Below are 24,678 nucleotides of genomic sequence, written 5' to 3' on the forward strand. Positions count from 1 at the left end.
GCCCAGCCCACCAGGGCTTTCCCTGAACAAGTGGCGGCCCTAGTTTGAGAACCACTGGTCTATAGTACACCCCCACCATGACATCACCGAAGAAGTGGGCTGTAGTCCACGAAAGCTTATGCTCTAATAAATTTGTTAGTCTCTAAGGTGCCACAAGTACTCCTGTTCTTCACTTAACCCAAAGACTCTCAACAGGCTTTTCTCCAGTTTCATAGTGGAGCTCTGAGAATACTTAAACGTATACTTATACTTTTAAGAATACTTAAAAGGAATAGCAGGAAAAGCTATAACAAACTGTGAACAAAAATTCAAGTGTCAAATGCATAGCTTTGTCAAAATGCTGCACATGTAGCCAGGATGAGAAGAAATCTAGAAGAAGATAATGAAGGGAACTGAAACTTAGAACATACGGATACAGTGCTCACGTGATGCACCTTTTATCCAAAGACTTAAGTACAATTCCAGGAATAAAGGAAACTCTTGAAATTGCAAAATACTTCCGTTGCTTCAGTTTTACTGAAGAGAACAAATTAATCCTCCCCGATCAGGACAGGGGTGTGGGTAACCTGGTGTAACAGCGTGTATAAACCCCTCACTGGACAGGAGGTGGTTAAGGAGCAACTCTGGGCTAAGAAGGCCCCACCCCTCTTCCAGTGCTGAGCATACTTAGGTTGGAGGCAGGGTTTGAAAGGCAGCCAGACACCTCAATCAGGGCTAGGGGCTGGCATGCCAGGAAGAAGGATGTGCTCTGGGAGCTCCAGGGAAGGATGTGAGCCGAGCCCACACCGAGGCCGGGAACAGGGGAGCTTCAGCACCCAGAGTCTGGGACCAGAGTGGGAAGCCCGGAAGGCAGCACTCTCCAGGGACAGACGGCAGCCAGTTGGGATGCAGAAGGAGTTAGGAAGTCACTCAGAGAAGCGGACTTGAGGCTGACGCAAGGCACCACCAGGTGGGCAAAGTCAAACCAGCCTCCCAGGGCTTTGGGTTGGAACCCGGTGAAGTGGGAGGGCCTAGGTTTCCCTACCCCACCTATAAACTGCACCCACAAGGTGGAGTTGTTGCCAAGATCTGTACACGTTAGACAGAGCTGCCACCTATGAACTGTGCCTGTTAGGCATAGTTGCTGTGAGAAGCTGTACCAACTAGGTGGATTTGCTGCCCAGAACTGTACCCACTAGATGAGGCTGTCGCTGGAGACAAATCATTGGGTGTAACTGCTGCCTTGAGCTATTTATTAAGAACTGGCCTAGTTTGATGACAATTTGTGACAAAATAGATGGAACTATCACAGCCAAAGTGGTCAACATCGGACTAATGAGAAGTGTAGAAGTGTAGAAGATATACTGAATATACTGAAGCCTATTTCCATATCCTTGGACAAACCTATTTCCATATCCTTGGACAAACTGCATTAAGATTGCTGCTGAATTGCTGATGCTGTTGAAATTTGGAAAGAACTTCAAGAGAAACTAAAGAAAGAAATACCCGACAACAAAGTTACATTGCAGGCAGTAAAGAAGTGGATGGATCAAGTACTTACTCCACCTCATTTTCCTGCCAATATTCTCAACCCAAAGTACCAGGATAGATGCCTAGCTGATGAAGAAAAATGCTGCTATGACATGGGCATCTAATAATTTCTCATCAGTCATGCCGACCATAACAAATTTCAGGGCTGGAGGTGAAGCAGTACATGTTTGATGATGATGTTTTAAAGAAAGCCACACCACTGAACTCGTGGAAGTCACTAGCTAAGCACCTGGAGTCAGTGTTTGTTGAAGTGCAAAACTAACTTTTCACAGCAGTAGTGTCTTCTGCAGGTACAGGAAGAACATTTTCTTCTTTTGGACAAATTCTTTCAGTTTTGAGAAATCAATTGGAAGTTGAAAAAGCAGGAAACTTGTCTTTCTCTTCCATTCTATCAATAAAGATTATGAGGGAGGGGATGAGATCTACTAATTTTAAAAGTTTGACAGCCTAAGTAACTTAGGAGACTGTTGCATTTTCAAGAGACTTAGACAAGTAGGAATTTACGCTCAAGTTGCTTTCACTTAGGCATATTTGAAAATTTTCTGAGGCTGACCTGAAATAATCAATTAATTCGCTGACTAAAGTTAATCCCTCCATTTAATAAGTCATTTAGTTGTAAATGTGAAATATATTTTGATAAGAGAAGTTTATGTATCCAGAACATTTAAGATGGTTTTGTTTAATAAAAATAATGTTTTTATGCTGTTTTGTTTGTTTAATTAAATTCCAGTTACCATCCTAATGCAGCTTGACACAAATCATGAGCAACAAGTTAATTATCTAGTAAATAAACAATATCATGGACCATTTTCTAACACACTAAAATGTGCAATTAATAAGAATCTGAAAATATTAATGGTTTAAATAAATGATATCGTTATAGTGTACCCTTCCAGGTAGAAAAAAAAATGTACCAAGTCTAGGGTAAAGACTCTATTGAGTTGTAAATCAACATGTTTTAATGGTTATATCACCTGTACGAATATACCTTTCTTTAGAAAATAACTGAACTACAAATGGAAAAGTTGATTAAAATCCATGATTTAAATGTAGCCTTTCCACTTGGGGATTTAAACATGATTTTAATCACTTTTATTTAAATCAATCCACCCTGCAACCAGCCCTATTCCATAAGAACTCACCTATAGCTCTGTAAACATTGAGATTTAACCACAGATAGATGGATCTTTCCTTTAGTTTACCCTCGCTGGTGCATGCGCACACCCCACACAGGAGACATATCGGTGAAGAAGCAGCAGAATGCTGCACTGCTACACAGAATACACAGATTGTAGAGCAAATTTAGGATTCCTGTCAGTCCACTAGACTTGATATTGTATAGCATGGAGCTGATGTGAAGTGGTGTGTAAAGAGGCTTATCACACTATTCTCTGCTCCACAATTATATTTCTCAAGAAGGCAAGGAACTTAGAAACACACATCGTGTATTCAATCTAACCTGTGCATGGAATCCTCTCCTTCATTACTGTATGCTGCCTCATAAAAACACACAATGGGTAAAAGACAGGCCTGACTTAGGACCAGAATCTGCAGCTCTGACTCTTGTTGAATAGCACCTCACTCAGTGAGTGAACACGCTGGTTTCAATTGGACTACTTGAGGAGATAGATACTACTCCATGTGAGTAAGTGGACCACAAGCTGGCCCTTTATCAGTTGTTATTTATTACACCGTGCAACAGAAGAATCAGGGCTTGATCTGAGAAAACACAATGCCATCCTGATACTTATGTGTCCCTCTGATGAGCTCTTTTCTGACCATCCATGTACATTTCCCCAGCCAGGACAGGCCTGGTGCAGCCTCACCCACACTAGTAGCAGCTCATTAGCTGTCAGGGTAAGCACTGCCTAGTCAATTTGGCAGGCTGAGGCAGGCACTAGACTCCTTGTTGTTTTTGTAGATACAGACTAACACGGCTACCCCCTGATACTTGACTACTTAGAATTGTGTGTGTGTATCAAAAGCAGAAAGCAAAAGCACTGAGAGGGAGGGAGGCCTTGACCTTGACAGAAAATATTGTTTCTTAGGCTTGAACCTTGTGTTCAGTCTAGGTTGAGTTCCCTTTTCTTCTCTGCTTTTATTGTTCTCCACTGCTAGGTCTCTTTTGCTCTAATGGTTCTTATCTCAGCCTCCAGTGCTGCAAGGCTGACTGGCCCATAAGCACAGAAATGCAGATAATCTCTCCAATGCAACTGGTGGCTCAGGTAGCAAGGAGTTCAGGGCAATGAGGAGATCCTTTTTAAGCCCTTCTGAGACCCTGAGAGCAAAGAAGGCTCCTCTTGAAGCCTATCTGTAGCTCTCTCTAGAGGGGGCTTCTCTTTGTGCACTTCAATAACACTGGAGGGAGGGTTTGTAAGAACATAAGAATGGCCCTAGTGGGTCAGACCAAAGGTCCATCTAGCCCAGTATCCTGTCTTCTGACAGTGGCCAATGCCAGGTGCCCCAGAGGGAATGAACAGAACAGGTAATCATCAAGTGATCCATCTCCTGTCACCCATTCCCAGCTTCTGGCAAACTGAGGCTAGGGACACCATCCCTGCCCATCCTGGCTAATAGCCATTGATGGACCTATCCTCCATGATAAGGATGCTTGAAATTCCAGCTTCGCTAAGATTTCTCTACCTGTGAAAGCTAGAAGAGTATTTATAGCTTATGCAATCTGTACACACCCCAGTATTTTCCATGGGGCATTGCCTGAGACCTCTGTAGAAACAATGAGCCAGATTCTGCGCTTGGTTACATTGGTGTATGACAGGAGTAATTCAGCTGAAATTGATGGAGTTAAACTGGTGTAAGACACAGCAGAGTAAGGCCTAGTGAGTCCTGTCCCTATAAGTAAATGGAACCAGCAATTATATGTACGTAGTATCAAGTCACATGTTGGGAAAGTACTAGCAGTCAAGCTGGGAGTAAACCAGCATATTTTGTTCTGGCCATGGGGAAATACAGATATACTGACTTAATCAATGACTGAACAATTGTTCTTTTAAAGCTACGTTATTTAAGTAAATTAGTCTATTCTTGTCAAAATTTGCTCCTTAAGCCGGTAATTCTATTGTCTTACATATTTGCATTGCATAAACTAGTGTACAATGGATTTATTTCTTTAAAATGTTTTTTCTCTTAGCTGGCCTGTGTTTTTATTAATTTAAGAGGTTTATTCATTTAACAGGAATTTTTTTAGAAGCATTTTAATGTGTACAGATTTGTAAAGATAGTAGTGGCTGATAATACTTTCTTTTAACAGGTTTATTCCTATGTCAGACATTTAATGAAGCTTCTTACTACCATATATAATTTTCTGTGCATTTGTCTTTGTCATTATGTGCTACCCACAAATTACGAGGTAGTTAATCATATTATCTTGGTAGAAACATAGGGAGGCTGAAATCTTTTAACTTTGTTAGTTGCTAGTTTCTGACAGAATTTGGGCTGTTTTTTGGGATATGAGTCAAGAACTTTTGATTCATTTGTCTTAGTAAACTAATCTAATTTAAATCTATCTTTCTAATCTAGGTATTCATACGGCACCTATTACCATGCTATCTTGGTGCTGTGTCCTCCTGTTTGGAAACAGCCTGAATTTTAAAATTCATGCAAGCACAAAATGCATGGAAATTATAAGGATACAGCAGGATAACAAAAAGTTATTTATTCCTTTAATAAATATTTGGTTAACCCTGAGAGATGGAAAAGTCAATTTCTAGTGGATATATGGGAATTGGGCCAGGATGTCAGTCCAGAGATACCAGGGTTGGCACTTAATAACTCTGTAACTGGAATTAACTTTTTAAAGTTTTCGGAGAGATTGTATTTAAAAGGAGAAAAACCTCTAGAACACAGGTTACCAGGGCAGTTGAAAAGCGGCTGGAAACCTAATAGGATGCCCATGGCATGATGGGATTGAGAAACATGTATCATGTGATGCTGAACCTGCCCCCCATGAGGCACTGCAAACTCTTCCCAAAACACCCTGCAGCCAGCTGCACAGTGGGATAGCTACAAGAAGCATAGTGTGGACATGCAACAGTGGTTTAATTGCACTGGTGGCTGTAAATCGACATAATTTAAATCGATTTAACTTTGTAGTATAGACATAGACTTACTGTAATCTGATGACATGATAGTCACATATTTACACATGTGAACCTGCCCCATCACACTTCAACTCCTTCCTTCCCTGAAAGCACTGTAATTGTGGATGTGAAAAATATTTATAATGAAACCAAAGCAGACAAAATAAGAGCCCATATTGGGAAAATATTTATTTGGGTTGCATATACCTAGTTACTATATTTATTTAATTTGGGGGGTTATAGAGGAGTAAGAGAGAATGTGGGAGACAGCTAAATTAAAGGCCTTCACAGAGGATAAAAAACAGATCCTGAGGTTGTTTTAATCTAAGTAGTATTGTACATTTAACTGACTTTTTAAATGTGCTCACAGGAGTTACAGGGCCAGAAACCAACCTCTGCTACTCCCTCTTGGCATTGCTCCATTGGCCAAAATCAAATAAATATAGCCTTCCATTGGATCTGTCCCAGGTGCTAGAGATTTTCACCCAAGAAAAACTGAGTATTCTCAGTTTCTATTTCAATTCTATTTCTCAGTTTGCTCTTTCTTGCTTTTTTTCTCTTTAATGTACATTGGTACCCGATGAGCCCATGATATACATTGACAATATGCACCTTCTCTGAGAGACCTCCCAACTCTAAATTGTTTTCCCCTTTCACTAAGGAAGGCATTTTGGTAGAGTTTGGTGCTTCCTGAAACTTCCTTGTCTACTTATAAAGAAATACTCTCACTTCCAGACTTGCTCAGATTTAGCTTTGCACATGGCATCCAGAGTCGAGGTAAATTTGTCTTTATCACATTTCTAATTTGTATTTGCAGTGTCCTCAAAATGACTGTGTCAACATTTTTGATGTGCTCTATCTTTTCTGCTGACTCAACACTGATCTCATGAAAAATGTACATGAAAGCTATATTCGAAGAGAAGAATGCTTATTTTATTTTGTCAAACAAAAATTATTCTAATATCAACTCTAATGAGAACCACCAATTCAGTTTCTAAATCTGTGACACCATATTACATAATAGGCCAAATCTAGAGTTGATGTAACTTTGTGTTGCTTTATTTTCTTGAATGGAGCAATTCCAATTTACACCAGTTTCTCTCATAAAGATTAATGGAGTCTTAGTATACATCAAGGCACTAGTCTATGAGCAGAGTTATTTTTTAGTATTATACATTAGGGCTAAAATAGGCCAGCCAATCTGATCACCTGTCACTTTGTAAGTGTACTTACTACATAATTCTTACTAATGTCCTGCCTAACCTGTTCATTAGTGTCTGCAGACTGTTCTGCAGTTTCCTTTCTTCATAGAAGGTTTGGGGTATATTTAGATCAACATTTCCTGCTAACACAAAGCTAGCTTCTCCACTTTTTGCACTCTCAATATATATTTTAAAAAATACTCTCATAATTTCCTTCTGAGGAAAAGGAGAGAGGAAAAAAGAAAGAACTGTTTGTGAGAGTTTAACAGTCAGATCCCTGACTGCTCTCCTGGAAGGTGATCAGATTCCACAGCGATGAGGGCTGTAGATGAACCTGAACAGAACTGCAGATTTTAAGTTCAGTGAAGTATGACTTCTACGGGGAACTTCAAAATTGCAGTCAGATTAAAAACATCACACTGTAATTAAAATAGTCATTGTATGTATTTCCCTCTACCTATTGCCATGATTATCACAAGAAACTATTATTGTGACATTTTATCCTCAACACAATATTTGCAGTAAGAACTGATTAGTTTTGTCATCTTTTTAAATTGTCCTTAAGAATGAAATAATCAAAATGTTAACTCCTCTTGAATGGTTTTTTTTTTTTTTTTTTTTTAAAACAGCTTTCTGAAGCTCCAACCAGTGACTAAATCTTCTCCACTTTTGAAGGTATTTCTGGTAGAATCTTTCCTACTATTTAGTAATATCTGTTGTACCTTTGCAGAATAGGTTGACTCTAACCCCATGAACCATCAAGAAGCCACACCTTGAGATGGAGAATGCTCAGATTGGGATGACTATCATTCTGGGAGAGAAGCTGAGGAGTGATTGGAAGAGTCATCGCTGGACAAAAAGCTAGGTGAAGCAGGTAAGGAAACCACATCTGCCTCGAACATGTCGGGGCTATTAGGATAACTCTGGACTTATCCTCTCTGATTTTGTGTACCATTCTGAGAATGAAAGGTGCTGGGGGAAAACACATAAAACAGCATTTTCATCCAAGTGTGGAGGAAGGCATTCTCCGAGGAATTGTGACCTAGATTCCACCTTCAACAGAATAGATGGCCTTTTTTGTTCATAGCTGGGGTGGAGAGATCCACTTCCGGAACCCCCCAAGTCTGAAGAACATGGGAATCCAACTCCCATTTGTAGTCTTGGGAAAAACACCTGCTGAGAGCATTGTCTGTGACTTTTTACCTGCCCAGGAGATACATTGCTGAGATTCCTATGCAATGTTTTATGCACTAGTTCCATACTATAATTGCTTCAGCTCAGAGGGAGAGGGTTCTTGCTCCTCCCCTGAAAATGATATAGAATATGCAGGGCACATTGTCTCTCATGACTTTGATAAACCTGTGTCTGATGAAAGGCAGAAAATGGAGACAGGCATTTCTGACCTCTCTACGCTCCAACAGGTTCATATAGAGGATGGTTTCTTGGGGTGACCACCTGCCCTGTACCATGAGAGAACAGAGATGCACCCTCCATCCTAACAAAGATTTATCCATGGGTATAATTGTTAGGTTCTGGTTCCAGGCAGTCAGGCCTAGTGGTTAGAGAGGTGGTCGAAGTCAAGACAGAGGGTCAGGAACAGGCTGGGGGCTGTGCTGAAACTGGGGTCTGGGAACAGACCTTGGGTCAGAACCTAGTCAGAATTCATAGGCAAGCCCATAAGTGTCATTATCAGAGTCCAGATGCGGGCCAAAGTTGAAGCAGGATTATCCAAATCTGTAGATAAACCAAATCAATATTGTAGTCGGAGTCCAGATGCAGGCCAAGGGTTGAGTCAGTCCGAGGGTCTGGGGGTCAGGAGGTGGATGAAGGGCTGGAGTCGGTCAGTAGCAGGCATGGCAGCTAAGTGAGCAGCACTGGGCTGGCTGCAAGTTTGCCTCACAACAGTTATCATAGGTGTTGGTTGGAGGAAGGGAACACCCTCTTCTACATTGTGATGAGCCTTCCAACAGTCTAGAGAGAGTGTTTTCCCTGTTAAAGAACTGACACCTGTTTGTCTAGGTCATGCCTGTTTGGCGAGTAAATTGATCTGAACCACCTCTAGAACCAGAGAAGGCATAATCTCAGATGTTCTGTCACAAAAGTGCAAGCCTCATGGTATTCTCTGCAAACAACTTCAGTCCATCAAACAGGCGATCGTCTACCGTATTCTGGAAAACCGGGATGCCCTGTGCAGATATCAGAAGCAACAGAGAGTCCTGTGGCACCTTTAAGAGTAACAGATGTATTGGAGCATAAGCTTTCGTGGGTGAATTCACCCATGAAAGCTTATGCTCCAATACATCTGTTAGTCTTAAAGGTGCCACAGGACTCTGTTGCTTTTTACAGATCCAGACTAACACGGCTACCCCTCTGACACTGTGCAGATATGTGCAGCATTGAGAGCTGCCAGAAGAGATATTCTGGCCAGGAACTGCCCCTCAGTAGTGGGAGCCTGAAATTGTTCCATTTGTTCTGGAGGAAAGTGCTGAATAAAGGAAACATATTCTGCACAATTTGTAAAGTTTTATTTGGCCATCAGCACCAGGTAATTTGCAATGAGGAATTGTAGAGTGACCGATAAGTAAGAGTTTCTCCCCAGAACGTCCCTTCTAGTCTCTGTCATACATGTTGGACTCATACCACTATTGTTTGGGTGAGAAAATAGGGTGAGAAAAGAGGAACTCCGAGTCCTTGGTGGGAAGATAATATTTTTTATCAGCTCTCTTACTTGTAGATGTTACTGTAGCCAGGGTTTGCCAAATGGTTTTCGCAGGTTCCAGCAGAGCCTCACTGATAGGAAGGGCAACTCTGGAGGGTGTCACAGAGTGAAGAATATCCAACAGTTTATGTTGAGATTCTTTAATCTCCTCAAGAGGTTTCTGTAGGGAGTCTGCCACACATTTAATGAGGTCTTGAAACTGCCAAAAATCACCAGCCATAGATGGAGGAGGAGGCATTACCACCTCATCAGGCGATAAGAACAAGATTGTTGTTTGAGGGGTATATTCTTTGTCTGCCCTAGACTCCTGATCCTTGAACATTTCCTCCTGTTGCTGAAGACAAGAAACTTGAATGTCCCTGTCATCCCAATGAGAGAAGGGCGTGGCCCTGGAGAGCTGTCAGCAATACGCTGCCCATGGATCCCAATATGGCCATTGAGGACCATATGGGGGAGGGGATGGCATCCAGGTTTGCTCCCACCAAGACTGATGAGGTTCCCACACATATTCCATGTCTCTTTGAGAAAGGGGGTTTCTGCAAGGGTACACAGAAGAATACTGGACAGGTATTGATAATACTAAAGGTAGGTCTCCATCACTATCCTCTTTTTGCCTCTAATGGGGGACTTCCAAACGAAAGGGGAGGTGACAGTACCAGGAGTGTATAAGTGTCCAGAGACTGAGTGGTTCTCATTACTGAGAGAGTTGGTACCTGCAAGCAATGGAGACTGTGGTTCAGCAGTTACCAATAAGTTCTTTAGGTACCTAAAGTCTTGCAGTACTGAATGGAGTTGAGTCGTGGTACTGGTGGCCCAGTACATTTGTCCCTGCAGAACAGTACTGAGGATGTTGAGTGCTTCCCAGACAGTACTGACCTAGATGAAGGCTAGTCTTACACAGTACCAAAGAGCTCAGTGGGGTACTGGAAAAACAGTTAAGTCCAACAGTACTGATCTTATGTTTGCTCATACCATCTCCGCAAGATGGTACTGGAGTCTTCTCAGTGCTATGCTTACTCTTAGAAAAACTACGGGATTTTCATGACTTATTGGTACCAGAGGAGCCCTTTGCCTCTACAGTACTGAGCCTCGAGGAGAAAGTCTCTGTAGGATCTTTAGAGGAAGTCTCTAAGGAAGTCTTTCCCTTTAGAGGAAGCCTCCTTTGTAGGAGAATGTTGCGCCGAGGTTGAAGAGGTGATGGAGAACCTTGGAGATGGATATACAGGGGGGTTCTTCTGACCTGACTCTGAAGCAGGGTGAAGGGAGCGCTCCATCATTAACAGTTGTAGCTTGATTTCCCAGTTCTTCTGTGCCCTGGATTTGAGGGCTAATTAGAAGTTACACTTCTGTGAGACATGCAACTTCCTGGGCAGCAAATGCACATAGGGTGTCCGGCGCTGACTAGGATAGCTTCCTTACACAAAAGGTGACATTTAAATCCTGGTGAACCAGCCATGCTGCTCACAGAGACGATTTCCCCAAAAGAAATAAAACAGTCTCTCAAATAACCAGTAGCTAACTAACTACCACTACTAACTAACTAGCTAACCTAAAATAAAGTAAGTTAGATCTAAGTCAGCAAGCAGCCCAGGTACACTGCGGATATACTAATCTCCGCCTCAGGCCCAGGTGGTTGAGAAGGAACTGAGGGCGTTCACCCACGCAGCCTGATGTAGCATCGGTGTGGGGCATGAGGACATCAGCAGTGCATGCATGGGCTAAATGGACACTGCTAATGAAGATCTCCATCAAAGGCACATGGCACATGTGAAGTGAAGCACCCATAGGGACACTATTCGAAGAACTGTTTCTTCCCAACTAAGATCACCTGAGGATAGTCTTGAAAAAGGGGACTGCACTTTTATAAAAGAGAGACTGTCTCACAAGCTATTTTTAAGTAAAGAGACCAGAAGGAGAAATAGTCAAGAATGGGTAGGAGGAAGAGGAGAACTGAGTCCTGGAACTGTGAAATGACATTGACCAAATCCCAAAGGACTCTTGAAGTAGTGAAGAAACAGAGGCAGGGATTTCTTAACTTTGGCACCCAGAAAGATAATGGAACAAATAACAAATCATCAGTTTGTACGCAGCTAGAAGATAATGTGATAGGTAGCAGTCAACATGGATTTGTCAAGAACAATTCACATCAAACCAACCTAATATCCTTCTTTGATGGGGTAACAAGCATTGTGGATGGGGGTGAGGGGAAGCAATAATGTGATTATAGCTTGACTTCAGTAAGGTGTTTAATACTGTCTCACAGAACCTTGTCATAAACAAAGTAAGGAAATATAGCCTAGACTAACCTACAAGGTGGGTGCACAACTGTGTGGAAAACCATCCTCAGAGAGTAGTTATCAATGGCTCACATCAGGCTGGAAGGGCATATTGAGTGGGATCCCGCAGGGATCTGCCTTGGATCTGGTTCTATTCAATATCATGATTTGGATAATGGCATTCAGAGAATACTTGTAAAATTTGCGGATAATACCAAGCTAGGAGGGGTTGCAAGCACTTTGTTGTATGGGATTAGAATTCAAAGTGAATTTGACAAACTGAAGAAATAAGCAGGATTAAATTCAAGAAGGACAAATGCAAAGTACTACACTTAGGAAGCAATTGCACAAATACAAAATTAGAAATGACTGCCTAGGAAGGAATACTACAGAAAAGGACCTGGGGGTTATAGTCAGGGCCGGCACTAGGCAAAAACAATTTTGGCCGCCCCCCCGTTATTTAATTACCCCACCCCCGCCCCCGCCTCAACTCCGCCCCTTCCCCAAATCCCCAGCCCTGCCTCCTCCCCCCAGGCGCTCAAGCCTAGGAGGGAGGGAGGAAAGGAGGGAGGGGGAGAAGCGGCACCGCGCCGCGGCCACTTGTAGTCTCCCCCTCCCTCCCAGGTTTGAGAGCCTGGGAGGGAGGGGGAGACTCCGAGTGGCCGCGGCGCGGGCGCCGCTTCTCCCCCTCCCTCCCTGGCTCCCAAGCCTGGGAGGGAGGGGGAGCAACGGCGCGCGAAACGGCCGCTCGGGATCTCCCCCTCCCTCCCAGGTTTGAGAGCCTGGGAGGGAGCGGGAGACCCCGAGCCGCCACGGCGCGTGAATCAGCTGATTCGCGCGCCGTGGCAGCAGCAGCGGAGGTGAGTTAGGGTGGCTGGAGCACATTTTTAGGGGCGGCATTCTGGCGCCGGCCATGCCGCCCCTAAAAATGTGCTGCCCCAAGCACCAGCTTGTTTTGCTGGTGCCTAGAGCCAGCCCTGGTTATAGTGGATTACAAACTAATATAAGTCAACAATGTAATATTGTTGCAAAAAAAGCAAACATCATTCTGGGATATATTAGTAGGAGTGTTGTAAGCAAGACACAAGATGCAATTCTTCCTCTTTACTCAGAACAGATAAGGTGTCAACTGGAGTATTGTGTCCAGTTCTGGGCACCACACTTTAGGAAAGATGTGGACAAATTGGAGAAAGTCCAAAGGAGAGCAACAAAAATGATTAAAGGTCTAGAAAACATGACCAGTGAGGAAAGATTAAAAAAACCTGGGTTTGTTTTGTCTGGAGATGAGAAGACTGAGGGAGGACACGATAACAGTCTTCAAGCACATAAAACATTGTTATAAAGAGGAGGGTGATAAATTGTTGTCCTTAATCACTGAGGACAGGATTAGAAATAATGGACTTAAATTGCAGCAATGGAGATTTAGGTTAGACATTAGGAAAAACTTTCTAACTCTCAAGGTAATTAAGCACGAAATTACCTAGAGTGGTTGTGGAATCTCTGTCACTGGAGGTTTTTAGGAACAGGTGAGACAAACATCTCTCAGGGGTAGTCTAGATAATACTTATTCCTGCCTCAGTGCAGGGACTGGACTAGATGACCTATCAAGGTCCCTTCCAGTCCTACATATCTATGATTTCTACAGTTTGTGTGCTTGGTGTTCTTTGATAGATTTGCATATCTCTTTTTTCTCTGTGAGCAAAGTGGATATGTGATTGAAAATTCCTTTACTTGCCTAGGCTGTCATGTAGTTCCATGGAGGGGAACAGTAAACTATAGACTCTACGGTCTCAGTGGAACTGTCTCATGATGCAGCAGCTGCTGGGAAGGCTTGAAGGAACTGTCACTAGTTTCAGGGCCTAGACTGTGAGGTCCCTACTGCCAAGAGGGCTGTCAGACATTGGGTCTGGACATGGAGTGTGAGAGTAGAGGTCCAGGGCCAGAGACACAGTACCTAAACTCTGCCCAGGCCCAGCAAGTCAAGAACACATGGGACTCAAAGTTTGGGTCCAGTAAAAAAGCCTGGCAAATGCCCACAAGAAGGCGCTCCTCTAGGGTTGTATTAGACTACAAAAAAGTGTCACATAAAATTTGTACCTGGGGCAGGGAGGTTCTCTTTTAGCCTTAATTTTGTTAGTTTCTAATCCAAGATGCAAAATGTCATTTTAGAAAATAATTTGAGAAAGATGGGGCCATCAAACATAAACTTGTTTCAAATAATGAATGAGAAAACAGGAGCACATTACTGCCTCATCCTACCTGAACGTATTTTAACAGTTCTATCCTTCTGCCTCAGTGAGAAAGAAACATAAGGTTGGCTCATTACTTTGGATGGACATTTATACCCCAAATGGCTTTTACAGGTTTGCCTTGAGCACCAAGTGAGGTGAATGAGATGAAGCTCAGCCAGCTTCCATTTCATTAATTGATACAGAGAGGTTAGGGCCTAGGAAGTGCTGCTAACATGACTGGACTCTTTCAGTGCCTCAAAGCTTTTTGTCCCTGTGATTCTACACTAGTGGTTCTTGGATATTATGCATGTTCTGCAGTTGCATATGACACCAACAAATATCAAGTCTGTTACCCAGTTCCCAGTGAAAGTCTGGTTGGACATCATCTGTCCGTAGGTTGTATGGTACATTGTGATTGTTAATGCAAAAACTAGAACGTACAATGGTTTGGGAGGGCTGTGTGAACACAGTCTCTTTTTTATTTCTGTTGCTATTTTTTCTACTTTCCAGCAGAAAAATACATTAGTGAAAAGATTATAGATTTCTTCCACAAATCAGATTTTTGCTTACAAATCAGCTACTTTGATGTCTGTATGACATTGATTGTGTATGCAAAGTGCAGGCATAAAAAGGGAGGCTACGATTTCAAAATCTAAGAACATAAGAATGGCCGTACTGGGTCAGACCAAAGGTCCATCCAGCCCAGTATCCTGTCTACCAACAGCGGCCAATGCCAAGTGCCCCAGAGGGAGTGAACCTAACAGGTAATGATCAAGTGATCTCTCTCCTGCCGTCCATGACCACCCTCTGACAAACAGAGGCCAGGGACACCATTCCTTACCCAGCCTGGCTAATAGACATTAATGGACTTAACCGCCATGAATTTATCCAGTTCTCTTTTAAACCCTGTTATAGTCCTAGCCTTCACAACCTCCTCAGGCAAGGAGTTCCACAAGTGGACTGTGCGCTGTGTGAAGAAGAACTTCCTTTCATTTGTTTTAAACCTGCTGCCCATTAATTTCATTTGGTGGCCCCTAGTTTTTATATTATGGGAACAAGTAAATAACTTTTCCTTCTTCATTTTCTCCACATCACTCATGATTTTATATACCTCTATCATATCCCCCCTTAGTCTGCTCTTTTCCAAGCTGAAAAGTCCTAGCCTCTTTAATCTCTCCTCATATGGGACCTGTTCCAAACCCCTAATCATTTTAGTTGCCCTTCTCGGAACCTTTTCTAATGCCAGTATATCTTTTTTGAGATGTGCCCATGATGTGCAAATTCTTAAGCGGTTAAAGCAGAAGCTGTGGATATAATTTTTCAAAAGTTTTAAATAATTGTAGGCACTTTTGTTTTACTGTATGCTGCTTGATAAGCTTTAGAAACTGAGCCAACACTGCAGGCACGTTCAGCAGAACTACTGCAGCAAGAGTTGGCAAATCCCACAGTAATCATATTTATCATTTGACAATTATACCCGTGCTGTTTTAACAGCATTTAATAGTATCTATTTATAGTATTTATTGCATATTCATTGACAGTAACTGGCACTACTTCCACTTAACCAGAACTTTCAGAAGATTTCAGTCTAGGTTAGTGATCCTTGGTGATTGACTAGTTTATTGAGCAACTGTTAACTTTTAATTCTATATTCCAGAAGTGATTAAGCCAAAAAAGTAATAGTATTACAGCTAATGTTTCAAGTATCATTGCTCAGGAAGCAACTTTCTTGTATACAGAAACCTTTTCTTTACAATTTCCTTTCTTCAGACCCCTCCCCCCCAAAAAATATTACAAAATGACTCACATATATTGGAGACTACTTATATTTATTCATAGTTAATAAACAATAAAACAAATTAATCTAAACGCAGCCCAGAAAATTTGAACAGTACCTTCTTGCTAATATGATACCCATTTGTCCCGTTACACCATTCCTTTTCCACAAAGGCCACTACTTCAAACAATCAATCAATTTATTTGCCCTTAGAAAAGCATTCACTTTTTAAACTTACCATTTAACCGATTATTTATCCTGGCCACATCACCCAGGTTATATTAATAGAGACTAGTACAAAAAATAAAACATAAAAATAACCCCCCTAAAATGGGACTGAACAAGTGGTCTAGCAGCAGTGTGATATACCATCAAGTCGGGATCCGGCCCTCAATTACCTTTTTGTAAAGTGCTTTGAGATCTACTACAATTATCCTTTGCTCCTTGGACTGGCAAAGGCTGGGAACACTGTAGAGATAGCAAATTCAGCCTTGGAGGAAAGAAAACCCCTCAATTTGGTAACAAATGCTGCTGAGTACACAACTACATTCATTACAACTCAGCCAATCAAAGAGTCACTGCACTCACTCTTTGAGAGTGAAGGTAGGGGATGCATTAATCTCTCATCCCTTGGGCCTCTGAGAATGACAGATCTTCTTGAGTTTGAAGTGTCCAGTTAAAATGTTTGCTTATAGGCCTATCTACCAATCATTACAACCTTGTTCCAAGCTGCGGTGCTCCCCTCTGCCTCCTGTGGAGGCCCGGAGCACTGGGGATCCTCCTTGCCTCCCACTGTGGCTGGGAGCTGCCAGGGTCCCCCCTGCCACCTGCAGCAGCTGGGAGTTCCAAGGATCCCCCCACCACCTGCCATGGTGGGGAGCTCTGGGGATTCCCCCTGCCCTCCGCGGTGGCTGAGAATGGCAGGGGTTCCTCTTGCCACCCACAGTGGCCGGGAGCAGTGGTGATTCCCCCTGCCACCAGGTTCCCCCTGCTGCCCGCAGGGTCGGGAGCAGTGGGGATTACCCCTGCCACCAACAGCAGCTGGGAACAGCAGGGATTCCCCTTGCTGCTGGGTCACCCCTGCTGCCTGCAGCAGCTGGGAGCGGCCGATCCCCCCTGCGACCTGTGATGGCCAGAAGCAGTGGTGGGGAGCTGTGGGGCTCCCCCTGCAATCCACAGTGGTCAGGAGCTGCAGTGGTACCCCCCCGCTTCCTGCCTCCGCAGGTGGCAGGGAACCCTGCAGCTCCCAGCCGGCACTGGCTGAAGTCACAGAGGTCTTTGGAAGTCACGGATTCCATGACTTCCATGGCCTCCATGACTAAATCACAGCCTAACCCATGGATACTGAGGATGTTACAATGGTGATTTGGTACAAGTGCAAATGATGACAAATACACATGACACTTGTCACGGAGTCACCGGGCAATGCCCTGGAACTACTCCATACAAAGCCAGTCAGGACTCTGGGGGAGCATGTCTCCTCTTTGTGAGCATACTGTCTCCAGGGCAAGAAGCTTACACAGCTTCGACCTTACTGGGTCTGACCTCGGAGCATTCAACATCCCCTTCTCACACTGTGTGCTTCCCACAGCGAGTCCGCACAGGTGGGGCTCCTGGGGAAGCCAGTGGGCCCTGCACCCCAATTCCACAGTCAGATGTGACTCTCAGCCAGCCAGTAAAACAGAAGGTTTATTAGACAACAGGAACACAGTCCAAAACAGAGCTTGTAGGTACAGAGAACAGGACCCCTAAATCAGGTCCATCTTGGAGCCAGGAAGGTTAGAGTCCCATCTGGGCCCCCCTCCATTTCCCAAGCCAGCTCCAAACTGAAACCCCCTCCAGCCCCTCCTCTGGCCTCTCTCTCTTTCCCGGGCCAGGAGGCCACCTCATCTTTTTGTTCTCCAACACCTTCAGTTGGCACCTTTGCAGGGGAGGGGCCGAGGCCATCAGTTGCCAGGAGACAGGGCATCAGCCATTCTCTGTGCAGACACCATCAGACTGGCCCTTTAGGGCTCTGCAACAATCACACACCCTTATCACACCACCTAGATACTTAAGAACTGCACTGGGGAAACTGAGGCACACACACAGTATTCGGAGAAAACATTAAGAACATTCCCACTTCATCACAACACTTTAGCAAGGTAAATGAAGACCAAGGTCTGTTCTAAGGGGCTTATGTTCCTCCTCCAATTTCCAAAAAATAAAATCTAAATACAATTGGCCAGATGGTGACAGTGCAAAGCATGCAAAGAGGATTAAGCATGGTCCTGTGACATGTATTCCATGCACTCAATTGAGAGTAGGGGCTCCCTCCCCTCAGTGGCCCCCATCCCGCACTGCAGGTTGGTAGCACTGAGGTTAGCAGGCAGCACCTTTCTGCAGAAGAGTAGTGTTGAGCTGTTTTTCTCCTGTTTGGTGAGCTTGCAGAGTATCATCAAACTAGCGGTTACTGTAATCAAAATAATCATTTCAAAATAAGTATTTTAAGTGTACTCCCTTCTCTGAGTAAGAAATAATACACCTAAATATATGAAAAGATGTCAAATTTCTTTTCTTGTATTTCTTTTGATCAGACAACATTCAGTTTAATTTTGCTGCAGTATTAAAAGAAGTTCATGAAAATGTTACAGAAACAGAAATATACAAAAACCAGTGATTAAAAGGGAGGAAGAAAAAAGTGATGGTTTGGCCCCAAAAGTGGTGGTACATTTCTGCTTTCCTCCCCTTTGCCCCACCTTTTCAAATATTCCCTTTTTTTTTCCTGATAGCAGCAGTGAAATGTGGATTTACGGTATAAACACTTGTAACCCCTCACCAAAATAAACCACCAAGCACCAAAATAAACCAGCACTTGCGATATGAATACTAGATTTCACAAGAGCTCAATAACAAACTAGAAAATGATGATGAAAGTGATGTGACCATTTCCTGTTCTAAACCAATTTAAAACAAAAATTACATGGAGATACTATGCTAATGTTTTACGCTATATATTGATGCTACTAAAGTTCAATCATTTACATATTTGCTCAATCAAGAAATAGTTCCTATATAAGATTTATTTATGAATCATGTGTATGATTCCTTCAATTTAAAGAACGGTGCTCTATGCCAGCTCAAGTAATTTTTCTCTAAAGAAAATCTGAAAGGCTCATCAACAAAACAACAGTGTAAACACTTACACAATATGACAGAAGGCACTGTGCTGTAGGTAATAAAAAGCTTTTATCAAACTCAAAAGAATTTACCTTGACAAGAAGTCAGTGAAAGAGAGGCGTACTGGATAACCATGCCGTATGATTTTCACCATCTCTAGGACACCAATATACTGCAGCTGAGCAGACACGTAAAAATTATCAAAAGAGTCTGGCAGCTTAGAGTTATTGGGTTTGATACAATGAACAGAATGAGATGTGCAGTTCTGAAGCTTCCCAATAATATCTGAGAGTGATTTCTGTGGAGAGATATAAAACCCAACAGATTCTCAAACAGTCATTTGTCAGAAGTGAAAGAGTTGCAAACATAAGATATATCTACCTTTTAAAAAAAATGTATTTCACATCATTTTCTTAAAAGGCTTGACCTGAATGCACATATTGGTTACTCAGGCAAATCATACTTCTGCTTGTCCTTGTAATCTGTACAGTTTCATTCTGTGCTTAAAACTCTTCTATAAATCTTTATCCAGCAAACATTTACTAACCCTGAGCTGTGTGGCCATAGTGAGTGGGCCCCCTCGTTCCAGTCTCTGAAGAAATGTGGAAGTTCCTTTCTTTTTCAACAACTGTGGGTGAGAAAAGTGTACACAGAATATGGTTATACCAATACAGGCCAAGTATTACAATTTTTCTTGGTAAGGCAGTTCACTAATAGAGGCAAATATAAAGCTGTGTTTGAATCATGTCATATAGCAAAAAATCACTTGAGGCTAGATTTTCAAAAATAGCCAGGAGAATAGCTAGATGCCCACAGAAAACTGCATAACTAAGGCTATTAATAAAGTTTTGATTTCAAAAGTGGTCCTGTATGATTGTATGTGCAAAATTCCATTTGAAGACAGCATGTAAATGTACTGTTACACTGAAAATAAGTATGTGTGCATATGTAAAATCATTCCTTCTCAGAATGAGGCAAAGTAAAAATGTTATGGCATCAGAGCTTGTAGATTTAGTGTAACATACAGATTGCATATCATAATACTTATTTCTGCAAAGACCCCCTTCATCACTAGATGGGTTTTGAATGGCTGTGGGATTCAACAATTCCCAGGGATAATGGTAAATTATGAATGAAAAAGCCCAGATATTCATGACTGAATTATTTTTTTCCTCTTGTTACAGGTGAATGTAGTTTAAACATTTTTTTTTAAATCATGTAAAATATGATTAGTATGAGCGGGTATTTCCTGTACCACCAGGACCAGTAATATCTACTAGTAAACACGGAAAACAAAACCTTTTAATAGTGTCCACTTTGTATCTTTGAGACAATACTGTAAAGATTAATTATCTTAAGAAGAGCCACAAGAAGCTGGCTTCTTCTGCTGAGGTTTCTAAATTAGGGCTGGCAGACAACTAGCTTCTAATGTAGGGGTTCCCAAACTTGGTTCACAGCTTGTTCAGGGTAAGCCCCTGGTGGGCCGTGAGATGCTTTGTTTACCTGAGCGTCCGCAGGTACGGCCACTCTCAGCTCCCAGTGGCTGCGGTTCACTGTTCCCGGCCCGCCAGGGGCTTACCCTGAACAAGCCACGAACCAAGTTTGGGAACCCCTGGTCTAATGTCAGGTCTACACTACCAACTTACATCAGTATGAATATGTTGTTCTGGGTTGTGAAAAATCCACACCCCTGAATGACACAATTACGCCGACCTAACCCCCCCCACGTAGACAGTGCTATGGAGGGTTTCTCCCATTGACATAGCTACTGCTTCTTGTGAAGATGGATTAACTATGCTGATAGGAGAAGCTCTCCTGTCAGCATAGTAGCATCTTCACTGATGTGCTACAGCAGCGCAGCTGAAGCATTTTAATTGTAGACTTTCCTGAAGATTTCATCAAGAATACAGAAATTAAGATACTATTCACATCCATGGATACTTATACATATCTGTGACAATCTTTTACCCTTTCGCCCTCTTTCAGTTCCATTTTTGTAGTCCACTTGGCCCATAACTCCCTTTGTCTCAGAGTTGGTATGTTCTAGCCAACTCCCATCCTATCCAGTTGTACCAAAATGCAAGTGTACATAGTCATCTAATCACATCCAGGTCAAATCCTGTTTATAGAAGAATTGCATTGCCCCACAACTTAATCACCGTGCTGGACACTGCAGCTGTTTACTCTTTTAAATCTCACACAGAGTGGAACAAGATTTGAAAAAAAATTCATCTCCATCCTCGAACAGAGACTGGAGGTCTGCAAAGCCCTGATCTCTTAATAACAACACTTAGCACTTTTATAATGTTTTTCATCCATAGATCCTAAAATGGTTTAGAAATGTGGGTAATTAACTTAATTTTATGCAGGTGTCATTTCAATTTTACAGATAAGGGAAAGGCTGATCCATGCAAGGGAAAGGTCAGTGTGTAGAGCAAGGCCAAAAAAGTCTGCATCAGGAAGCTACCAAGGGGCTAGAAGGAGAAGAGCTGATGTGATCACATGAGAGTTGTGAGAGTATGAATAATAACTTCCTGTTTTGGCTTTATTTGTCTCTTCTGTGCCAGGAGGCCACACAGCTTGTAGGAGTTTCACAGCCTTTAGTCTGGAGTATAATTTGTGTGTAGCCTCACTGGGAGGAGGATGACCAGACATCAGGTCTACCATGACCTACTGTGCATTCCAGAATTATGACCAGATTTCAGATTCAACTGTGTACTGGACTGGTGCACTACCCTCATCTCCACCACCACGACAGATAGTGCTGCAAAGGAGCACAAACTCATTTTGTGGTAGTATGCTTCAAAATCAATGAGGAAATCTTGCCTGTGAGCACACAGATATAGGCAGGTGAGTGGGTGTATTTAGAAACACAGGAAATTAGCTAAGCCTGTGAAAGAGCTAAGGCTGAAATGAGCTTTAAAGTAGAGAGGAAGTGGGAAGCAGCAGAAGAATGGGAATCACAACTAACCCACCTCTAAAGACATCACCTACCTAAAAATATCACCTCCTCCTACCTCTCCTCCCCTCCCAAACCATAACCCACCCTTATTTCCTTCTACCAGTCAGTGACATGGGCACTTCAAATCATTGCTATCTGAATTACATCTCCCAGCCCTATCCATCCCCACACATGGACACCTCCTAGCTCATCTCTTCCCACTGCCTACTGTAATGAGACAAGTCTCAAACAGCTGCCAAAGCCCTCCCAAACACATGAGGAAATCACCCCTCTCCAGTTAATAAAACCTTATGAGCATTCCCTCTTCCTTCCTCCTGCATGGCCTCTTCTGCTTTCTAAGCCCCCCACCCTCACCCCCATGATAAACTTAAGAAAGGTGTTGTGGTTATGGCTTTCAAAATGGGGTCATTTTGTTTGTAAGGAGACAGATAACTCCTATGTCCCGTTATTCTAAATAATAATTAATGAATGGATACTTTAATTAATTGATACTCTCCCTGGATAGATTCTGTAGGCTGTGTGTTGGAAAAAAGGAGGAGATTAAGGTATGATAAACACATTTTTTAAGGGTCTAGGGTTCAAACCAGCACCAGTGGTACAGGTCTGTCTAAACTTCAGTGTTTCGGTGATGATTATTTTGGATGTTTTGCTATATTGCTATTGACTTTACTGAGAGTGGAAGTAAACTGTTGTCATGCTAATTTCCAAGGGCATTTATATGAAAAACTCCCATTAGTATTCACTGGCGTTACCTGCATAGATCATCCCACAAATAGATGTGAGAGCAAACTCTGCAATCCTGTGGCTGGAATTGATTTTTTTACAGCTGTATGTCAAAAGACAAAACTATGCAACTCAATAGGCCTAGTGATACACCTGCTCTGTTCGGGGAACACCTTTCCTGCTTTTCTAGAAAGAGGTAATATTCCATGATAGCTTCAAACTTGGATTTAGCAATTATGTGACTTCTATTTAAAGGTAATACTCCAAGTTTTTAGGTCCACTAAACCCTTCAACATAATTTGTTTTAATTGATTTCACTACTATAAAATGGCAATAACTTTACAAAATTTTTTGATTCAGTGAGGAAAACAAAATGTTGTCCTGCAAGGGACAATGTTGCAATCGAACAATAGATTGTTCTGGACAGCCTCCCAATTGTGGTTTCCTTTTTTGTTTTTACTTTTGGCTGAAATCAGGTAATGGAAGTGAAGACCAATTCAGATACTGAGGGATTTTAATTTCAGCTCAATAGATTTATATTGATATATACAAAGGCCTACACTACACAGTTCTCCTCCAACTCCGACTTAACATTGTCTACTGTTCTGTTCATCTTTAATTTTTATGATATAAACAATCAGGCAGAGAATGAGAGTTTAACCAATATACCACATATATGCATGAACGTAAAATTATTGCTTGTAAACCATAAACCTCTTACGTGATGCATACCAACAGATTAAGGAAGATAAATTTATCCCTCTAAGTTTACTGTCCCTTAAGTTATTTTACATTCATTATGACAGCCACATAGATGAAGCATCCAGTGTTCCACATAATAATTTTGTTGCTGTAATATTGAACTCACTGCTATATTGTCCAGGGAAGACAGATTTCAGAGATCCTTCAATCAACAATAATATTGTATAGTTTCCTCAGTTGCTTTGCAATCAGAATGGTGTGCCTGATTATTTCAACAAGTAAAATTTAGAATGTTGCCTGGAATTTATGGAGCTTTCTGAAATACCCAGATTTCTTGGACATTATAGTCGATGAGGAAAGGTTTTCCTCTAGTGTTCAAGGGTGAAAAAAGTTCCAAACTCCTACCTTACTGAGCTCCATATATTTCTTTGCTTCTCCTCTTGTGTAGGCTACTGATGTTTTCTTATTGAGCAAGCCTGCTTTGGATCCTCTAATTTTAAGAGAATGATATGGAGGGACAAGGGATCCTGTCTGCGTCAGTTTAGACTGGAACAACTGATTGATGACTATATTTTCACTAGCTGGAAGAAAAAGAAAATTAATGCACAGAGATAAGATACAGGTGAGAAAATCACCTACACAGTGAAAGGAACAGGACACACACAGCAGGAGATAGTTTATGCATCGTCTTGTTTAATACTATTTCAGATGAACAGCCCATTAAGTTTTGCATTTATGCATTGTTAGTTATTCTAATCCAAGTCCAATAGCATTCAATTATCCCAGTCATCCCAGTTGTCAGTCATCAGTGATTGTTTTTAAATGTGCTTATGTCAAAATATGCTTAAATTGAACTGAGTGGGGGCAGTAAGCAACACCAAATAAAGTTTAGGATTCGGTGTTACAGGTCTGTCTAAACTTCATTGTTTGGGTGATGATTATTTTGGATGTTTTGCTATATTCTGGACTCCTATTTAGTTACTGTAGCTTGCACCTACATGACTTAAATATTGTAAAATGAACATATGCTGTAAAAATGGTATGATATTTTGTAGCATCCAGATGTATGCTAGGCACGTCACAAAAGTCAGATAAAGACACTGTATCTGAGACAAAGAAAAATAATCTGACATGACACAACAAGTGGGAGTTGTGACAGATGTGAGACCTGGGAAGCATGCAATCCTGAAAAGATTATTATATTGAAATGTGCCAGAAACGCATGGACTTTTTAGACAGTAAGTGTTTCCATGGTACTGGCTGAATTGGTTTCCTGGAAAATCCCTGGGTGATGCTTACT

General features: G+C 42.1%; 1 protein-coding gene across 4 annotated transcripts in view; it reads right to left on the reverse strand.

The window, feature by feature from the left end:
• Nucleotides 1-24,678, reverse strand: part of MYO16 (myosin XVI) — a 568,549-nt gene that overhangs the window by 89,773 nt on the left and 454,098 nt on the right. For all 4 annotated transcript variants that reach the window (XM_005304985.5, XM_065581026.1, XM_042844168.2 and 1 more), the window contains exons 25-27: nt 23,784-23,959; nt 19,539-19,619; nt 19,084-19,289 (exon numbers count right to left, since the gene is read on the reverse strand). In XM_005304985.5, the coding sequence (XP_005305042.2) occupies nt 19,084-19,289; nt 19,539-19,619; nt 23,784-23,959 (463 nt within the window). The remainder of the gene's footprint in view (nt 1-19,083; nt 19,290-19,538; nt 19,620-23,783; nt 23,960-24,678) is intronic.

The sequence above is a fragment of the Chrysemys picta genome, chromosome 1 (genome assembly GCF_011386835.1).
Source record: "Chrysemys picta bellii isolate R12L10 chromosome 1, ASM1138683v2, whole genome shotgun sequence".
Classification (NCBI taxonomy): Eukaryota; Metazoa; Chordata; order Testudines; family Emydidae; genus Chrysemys; species Chrysemys picta.